Genomic DNA, 8223 nt, shown 5'->3' with positions numbered 1-8223 from the left:
TTCACCGTGTTGACCAGGATGGTCTAGATCTCTTGACCTCGTGATCCACCCGCCTCGGCCTCCCAAAGTGCTGGGATTACAGGCGTGAGCCACCGTGCCCGGCTACACTATACTTTTAATCATTATTTTAGAGTATACTCCTTCTACTTATAAAATAAGATGTTAACAGTAAAATAGGCTCAGACAGTTCCTTCAGGAGGTATTCCAGAAGAAGGCATTGTTATCATAAGAGATGATAGCTATGGCAGGGCCTGGTGGCTCACACCAGTAATCCCAGCACTCTGGGAGGCCAAGGCAGGCAGATCACTTGAGGCCAGGAGTGCAAGACCAGCCTGGCCAACATGGTGAAACCCCATCTGTACTAAAAATACAAAAATTAGCTGGGCTTGGTGGTACATGTCTGTAATGCCAGCTACTCAGGAGACTAAGGCATGAGAACTGTTTCAACCTGGGAGGCAGAACTTACAGAGATGACACCAACTACACTCCAGCCTGGGTGATGGAATGAGACCCTGAGATGACAACAGTGTATACATTATTGCCCCTGAAGATCCTCCAGTGGGATAAGATGCAGAGGTGTGAAGACAGTGATGATGATCCTGACCCTGTGTATGCCTTGGCTAATGTGTGTGTTTGTGTCTTAGTTTTTTTTGTGTGTGTTTTTTGTTGTTGTTGTTGTTATTGTTGAAGCCTCACTCTGTTGCCCAGGCTGGAGTGCAGTGCTGCAATCTTGGCTCACTGCAACCTCTGCCTCCAGTGTTCAAGTGATTCTCCTGCCTCAGCCTCCTGAGTAGCTGGGACTACAGGCATGCACCACCATGCCCAGCTAATTTTTGTATTTTCAGCAGAGATGGGGTTTCATCATGTTGGCCAGGATGGTCTCGATCTCTTGACCTCATGATCCACCTGCCTCGGACTCCCAAAATGCTGGGATTACAGTGCGCCACTGGGCCCAGCTGTGTCTTAGTTTTTGATAAGAAAGTTTGAGGCTGGGTGCAGTGGCTCATGCCTGTAATCCCAGCACTTTCGGAGACAAAGGAAGGAGGATCACTTGAGGTCAGGAATTTGAGACCAGCCTGGCCAACATGGTGAAACCCCGTCTCTACTAAAAACAGAAACATTAGCTGGGTGTGGTGGTGGTGTGCACCTGTAATCACAGCTACCCGGAAGGCTGAGGCCGGAGAATCGCTTGAACCGGGTAGGCAAAGGTTGCAGTGAGCTAAGATTGAGCCACTGTACTCTAGGTTGGGCAACAGAGTGAGATGCTGTCTTGAAAAAAAAAATTGAAAACTTAAAAAAAAGAAGATATTTTAATAGAAAAAATTTCCAGAATAAGGATATAAAGAAAGAACATGTTTCTGTAGAATGAGTTTGCATTTTAAACTGTGTTATTAAAAAGTCAAAAAACATTTAAAAGTTTATAAAGGTAACAAAGTTATAGCAAACTGTTAACTTATTATTGAAAAAAGAAAAATGTATTTTAAAATAAACTTGGTGTAACCTAAGTGTCCAATGTTTATAAAGCCTACAGTAGTGTACAGTATCTCCTAGGCCTTCACATTCACTCACCACTTACTCAGACTCATCTAGAGCCACTTCCAGTCCTACAAGCTCCATTCATGGTGAAGTACCCAGATAGGTGTACCATTTTAAATCTTTTTTATTATTATTATATATATTTTTGGACAGGTTTGAGTGTAGTTGCACAATCATGGCTCACTGCAGCCTCAACTCAACCTCCTGGGCTCAAGCAATCCTCTTACCTCAGCCACCCAAGTAGCTGAGACTATAGGCATGTACCACCATACCTGGCTAATTTTTGTATTTTTATAGAGATGGGGTTTCATCATGTTGCCCAGGATCATCTTGAACTCCTGGGCTCAGGCAATCTTCCCACCTTGGCCTCCCAAAGTGCTGGGATTACAGATGTAAGCCACCAAACCCGACCTATTCTCTAGATTCTTTGAAACAAAGGAAGCTACTGTTTATTTCTTTGGCTATAGTAGCTTCAATGGACCAGAATCATTATATGGAATGGGGCTCAAATACCCCTCCCCCAACCAGGTTGCCTAAGTCACAGTTTAGACGTTCCAAATTATTAAATCACTATCATGCAAATCTCAGTCAGTGGGTGTTAAGTATTAGAGAAACCGGTAAGGGGAAGTGCCAGGACTATAACTACCATCACCGAGTAAACGTCCCATTTTAACTTCATCTCTTCTAGAGAGGAAAAACTACCTTTATCTGCAGAAACACGGTGGAAAGACAGAGCAGAAACAGTGATAATTGGAGGTGGCTGTGTTGGTGTGAGTCTGGCTTATCACCTCGCCAAAGCGGGGATGAAAGATGTGGTCCTGCTGGAGAAATCGGAGCTCACGGCTGGATCTACCTGGCACGCAGTAAGTAAAGCACCCCAAACTGTCCTAAGCGTGGAATTGTGCATGAGTGTAGCCCACTTCCTTCTCATTCGCAGCTCCCAACTGTGAGCTCTTTAGAGCTTTCAATAGAGTTGGAAGTGCAGTTGTAGTTTAACTGGTGTACTTCCAGATGACGACCAACATTTATGATGTTTTATCTTGAACATATGGCTTCTGGATTCAAATCCTGGCTCTGCAAGTTTCTACCCTTGTGACTTTTGGCAAGTTATATAAGTTTCCATTTTCTGAAGTCTTAATATGAATATATATATATATATTTTTTTAACTGTATTTAACATGTTTATTAAGCATGAACCCCTATCAGTACTCCTAAACTGTAAACAATGAGGAACTGAGGTGTAAAAAGAAACATATTAGGGATCATATTAATAGACAAAACCTTTAAATTTTCTTATTGCATTTATACAATCACACAATAAGCAAAATTGAATCCTTACTAAGCAAACATTTTTGCATGTACTGCCTCTCTTTATCTTTCTGTGCCTTTATCTTTTGTTTGACTTTCAGCAACTCTCCCTGGATAGCTTTATCTTCTGGTGCCATCTCCTGAGCTTTTTTAAGATCAGCCAATGTTTGATCATATTCTTTTAATCCTTGCCATCCTTGAGCTCTTCGGTACAATGCTTTGGTATTTGATGGGTCTATTTCAAGAGCCTCCAAACTGTCAATTGCTTCCTGCCAATTTGACATCTTCAGTTTACAAGCACCAATATTCAGTACACAGCTTAAAGCTATAGGTTGCAGCTTGGCTCTATCTGCTGTCTCGATAACAGCCTTTGAACTGTCAACATATCTTAAAACTTTTGCATATTTTTTAATGGCCATATCCCAGTTCTGGGATTTGAAAAAAGTATTTCCAAAGTTTTTTAAGTCTTCCGTTATTAAAAAATTTTATCTACATCTTTTAAATCTATATCTGAATCCTCAGGGAAATCTGGATGACTGTCGCCAGAGCCATCTTTTGGGAATATTCCCCAACCATCTCCTTCCTTCAATTCTCCACATTCTGCAATAATGCAAAATTTGGCAGGTTTTTCACCTTTCACTTCTACGTTTTCCAATATCCTTGCCACTCCTATTCCTTTAATTACTTGGCCAAACACCACATGTTTCCCATCCAAATGAGGAGTTGGAACTGTTGTGATAAAAAACTGAGAGCCATTTGTGTTGCGGCCTGCATTTGCCATACTCAGTAAACCCTCCCGATCAAGCTTACAATGGAAATTTTCATCTTCAAATTTTTCGCCATTAATACTTTCTCCACCTGTCCCATTCTGATTTGAGAAGTCTCCACCCTGGATCATAAATTTCTTAATAATTCGATGAAAAGGGCATCCTTTGAAATAGAGAGGTTTTCCAGTCATGACGGGTCCAATGCCTTTTTCTCCTGTACACAGTGCACGAAAATTTTCCGCAGTTTTGGGTACAATGTCTGCAAACAATTCTAAGACAATTCGACCCACTCGCTCCCCTCCGATGTCCACGTCAAAGATGACTCGAGGGTTACTGGGATTGGAGGGCTTGGCTTGGGGGGACGGGTGCGACATCTCGACTTGCAGACGCGTTTGCAGGCAGGACCCCTAATATGAATATTAATAGTACTTACCTAATAGGATTGTGATGAAGATTGAGTTAACATGTGTAAAATTATTAAACACATGGTGTTGAATAATATATGTTAGCTTTTGTATGGAAGGATACTCTCTGGGTGAGCCTGGATATGGGCCCAAGATCCTTAGCTATACTCCCCTCACTTGCATTTGGTGGTCCTTTTATTTACTTATGGTTTTAATTTATGCTGTGAGATGATAGCTTGACCCCCTGAGGTCTTGAATACGAGGACTGCAAATGTGTGGTCCAGCTTTTGTGCTGCATAAGGCACAAGGCCAAGTCAGTCTTGTTTACTTCATGGTGTGCATAATTCTTTCAGGGCTGCGCCATAATTGATATTGCTGTCACATTGTCAAACCATGGATTTCTGACATCAGCTAAGGATGGGAGAGGAAGTTTATATGACTGCCGGTGCAGTTTTCTTTTGGGCAGCATTAGCCCCTGCTCATCATCCCTTTTCATCATTAGCATTCCTCTACTGAGAACAGATAACAAGAGGGAGCCCTGCTGTAAGGGGCTTTTTGACATCTAGCATGTGCTCAAAGCACAGGATGGAGAGTCTAACATGAAAAGGGTTGCCTGCTTCCAGCTGAATCTGGAGGAGAGTGCTGCCCAGACATAAACCCAAAGTTCTTACCCTTGTGGAGCTCACATTCTGGTAGGACAGACAGAAAACACCCATCAGTGCTAGAGAGTAATCACCATGAAGAAAAATAAAATACAGTCCAGGGTACAACATGATGGAGGAGGAGGACAAGGAGGTGCTAGGGAGGATGTTTCAAAGAGTGACCTGCCAACAGAGACCAGGGAGCAATGAGCCAGGGGCCTTGAGGCAACTCAGGAAAGAGCATTTAGTAGTAGGGGAATTTAAGCAAATGGAAATATCCTTCAAGGGAGGGCTTATACCCTCTCACCACTTCTGAATTGTTACTCAGTGCATACACTTTAATGTTTGAATGACTTATTTGCTCACTTATATACTGATTTAATGTGCCCTGCACTGTATTTTATTAGTATGATTATTATCATTATTTTTTGAGGCAGGGTCTCTCTCTGTTGCCCAGGCTGGAGTGCAGTGGTACGGTCATAGCACACTATAAGCACAAACTCCTGGGCTCAAGCAATCCTCCTAAGTAGCTAGGACTATATAGGTGCACACTACCATGCCCAGCTATTTTCTCAATGTTTTTAGGAATGGTAGTCTCACTATGTTGCCCAGGCTGGTCTTGAACTCCTGGCCTTGAATGATCCTCCAGTCTCAGCCTCCCAAGACTTTAGAAGTACAGGCGTGAGCCATTGCAACTGGCCTGGCCTGCATTTTAGAATAAGATACAGGATTTCTTGGGATTTTATTTCTTAGATATCCCATGAATAAAAAGCAACATACCCTTAATCTAAAAGTTAACTATGCAAAATAATTTTTCTTAAAAATATACCAAAGTGAGTGGGGAAAGGCGTTATCCTGCTTTGCACACAAGGTATTAGGCTGTGGTTTACAGAATGAGGATCCATGCAGTGTGAGTTCAAGGTGGAATCAGATATTGGAAACCAGGTTATTTGGCCCCATGGAATAAAAGAAAGTTGTCTTAGGAAGTTGATTCTAAGGTTTTTGTTTTTTGAGATGGAGTCTTGCTCTGTTGCCAGGCTGGAGCACAGTGGCACAGTCTCAGCTCGTTGCAACCTCCACCTCCCGGGTTCAAGCGATTCTTCCACCTCAGCCTCCCAAGTAGCCGGGACTACAGGTACATGCCAAATGCCTGGCTAATTTTTGTATTTTTAGTAGAGACGGGATTTAACCATGTTGGCCAGGATGGTCTCAATCTCTTGACCTCATGATCCACCCGCCTCGGCTTCCTAAAGTGCTGGGATTACAGGCGTGAGCCACCGCTCTAGGGTTTTTTTCTGCAAGTCAAAGAGGCCTCCCTCTGAGCAGCAGCATGAAGAAATCCAAACATATTAGGTGTTTTTGTTGTTGTTGTTTGTTTTTTGTTTGTGTTTTGAGACAGTCTCACTCTGTCACCCAGGCTGGAGTGCAGTGGTGCGATCATGACTCACTGTAGCCTCAACCTACAGGGCTCAAGCAATGCTCCCACATCAGCACCTGTAGCTGGAACCACAGGTGTACACCGCCACACCTTGCTAATTTTTAAAATTTTTTGTAGAGACAAGGTCTCCCTACATTGTCTAGGCTGGTCTCAAACTCCTGGGCTCAAGGAGTCCTCCTACTTCAGCCTCCCAAAGTGCTGAGATTATAGGCTTGAGCCACTGATCCTGGCCATATTAGGAATATTTAACACAGAGATATTCGTGGAGTAGATATGAGAATAAGGAAAGTTGTAGAGCCAGCTAAGGGGGAGCAGACTATCAAAATAAGGACTGTTTCCCTGAAGCATGATATGTGCTTCATGAGGGAAATATCTGGAGAGTATAGGAATCAAATGCTTGGAGAGGAAGGCACAGCCTGCAAAATGAATCTTCTAAATGGAATCACAAATCCATAAATCCTACGGTTTTAACAAGACTGCTTTGTCAGCTCACAATACTCCCAATAGTATAGGGCATTTCATGTGGATGCAGGGAAACAAGTAAAGATGGAGTAAGAAGGAGTTTTGGAGCTTGGGATCTCCAGAATGGGCTGCCCCTGGGGATGGTACCAAAGTAGATAGTTGGGTTGCTGAGGACTAAATATTCAGGATGATCCATTTGGGGTATAGGAAGATGATATAAGAACTTTTCCATTTGTTTTTGTCTGCAAATGTAAGAAAGAAGTTAAACTTTACTGATATTTATAAATAACCCTCACATTTGATGTGGACGATGTGTTGTGTATGATTTCAAGGTTGACTAAGTGGGAAGTTGGCACTTCATGTGGGGGGTGTCCTCATTCTTTCCCTTGTCTTCCGTATACTATGACATAGTGCAGGTTGCCTGCTATAGGATATCACCATTGTGATTAGTTTTATAGAAAACAGTGCTTTAAATAATATAATGTGGGTGGGAGATCCCAAGATGGCTCATTAAGAGGCAGCTCCAGAAAGCAGCTCCTAGCAAGAGAGACAAAGAAGCTGAGTCGTCTCCACAATTTCAAACAAGGTACCAGGTTCATTTTATGTGTCTGGTTGGACGGTGGGTATAAACCAAATAGGGCAAGTTGAGGCAAGGCAGGGCATTGCCCCACCCAGGAGGTGCATACAACCCACCGGAGGACCAGGGGATCTCCTCCTCTTGGAATTCAGTTTGGATACAGTGCTCCACCCAAGCCCTCTACAACCTACAGAACAGGAGATCCTCACTGGGCTGAAAAGCCTCAGCAAGCTGCCTGAACAGGGCAGCACAGGGCAGAACAGAAACTTCGGCCAGCGCTGGGGGCTGTCAGCATAGATCTAGGTGGAAGCACTGGCTGACTCCGAGAAAGCCAAAAAGCCGGCGGGACAGAGCTACGTGCCTCCCAGTAAGAAGGGGAACTGAATGCAGTGAAACAGCCCAAACGGCAGGATGGTTCCCCTCTGCCCCTGCACAAAGCCCAGCAGGCTAAAAAACTCTCACTCCAGAGCTATGCACCCAGAACATCAGTTAGAGAGCAACCAGGAATGATCGAGCTCAGCGAGGGGAAGGGAAGCCGTCATTGCAGAAGCCGTCCTAATTTTCCTGAGTAAATGAAAGACGCAGCAGCTCCACTGAATCTGTGGCAGCCCAGCAGCACCTCTGCAGGCAGACAAAGGAAAGGCCGCCTCCTCAAGCAGTTACCTGAGATCAAAACTATATAAATCCAACGAGATGGGAAGAAACCAGTGCAAGAAGAATGAAACCATCAAAAACCAGAAGGTCTCTCCCCCACCACGAGATCACAATTCTTCACCAGCAAGGGAACAAAGCAGGTTGGAGAACCAATTTGACGAATTGACAGAAGCAGGCTTCAGAAGGTGAGTAATAACAAACTTCTCTGAGTTAAAGGAACATGTTCTATCTATCCCAATCCAAAAAAACTAAAAACGGTGAAAAAAGGTTAGATGAAATGCTAACTAGAATAACCAGCTTAGAGAAGAATATAAATGACTTGATGGAGCTGAAAAACACAGCACCAGAACTTTGCAAAGCCTACACAAGTTTCAATAGCTGAGTTGACCAAACAGGAAAAAGGATAACAGAAATTGAAGACCAACACAATGAAATA

At 43.4% G+C, this 8223-nt stretch overlaps 1 protein-coding gene and 1 pseudogene across 4 annotated transcripts in view; one reads left to right on the top strand and one right to left on the bottom strand.

The window, feature by feature from the left end:
- DMGDH (dimethylglycine dehydrogenase) overlaps positions 1 to 8223 on the top strand; it is a 78234-nt gene that overhangs the window by 4187 nt on the left and 65824 nt on the right. For all 3 annotated transcript variants that reach the window (XR_005200093.1, XM_017527712.2, XM_017527714.2), the window contains exon 2: positions 2225 to 2399. Coding sequence is in view for 2 of the 3 variants with exons in the window: in XM_017527712.2 (XP_017383201.1) it covers positions 2225 to 2399 (175 nt within the window). In the remaining variant the exon portion in view is untranslated. The remainder of the gene's footprint in view (positions 1 to 2224; positions 2400 to 8223) is intronic.
- Positions 2860 to 3999, bottom strand: LOC108303780 (annotated as a pseudogene). The gene has a single exon (XR_001824977.2). The product of XR_001824977.2 is annotated as a peptidyl-prolyl cis-trans isomerase D-like (transcript).

This window comes from Cebus imitator, unplaced genomic scaffold, assembly GCF_001604975.1.
Source record: "Cebus imitator isolate Cc_AM_T3 unplaced genomic scaffold, Cebus_imitator-1.0 Scaffold50, whole genome shotgun sequence".
In the NCBI taxonomy this organism is placed as follows: Eukaryota; Metazoa; Chordata; class Mammalia; order Primates; family Cebidae; genus Cebus; species Cebus imitator.
This window is presented reverse-complemented; position numbering and strand designations above follow the sequence as displayed.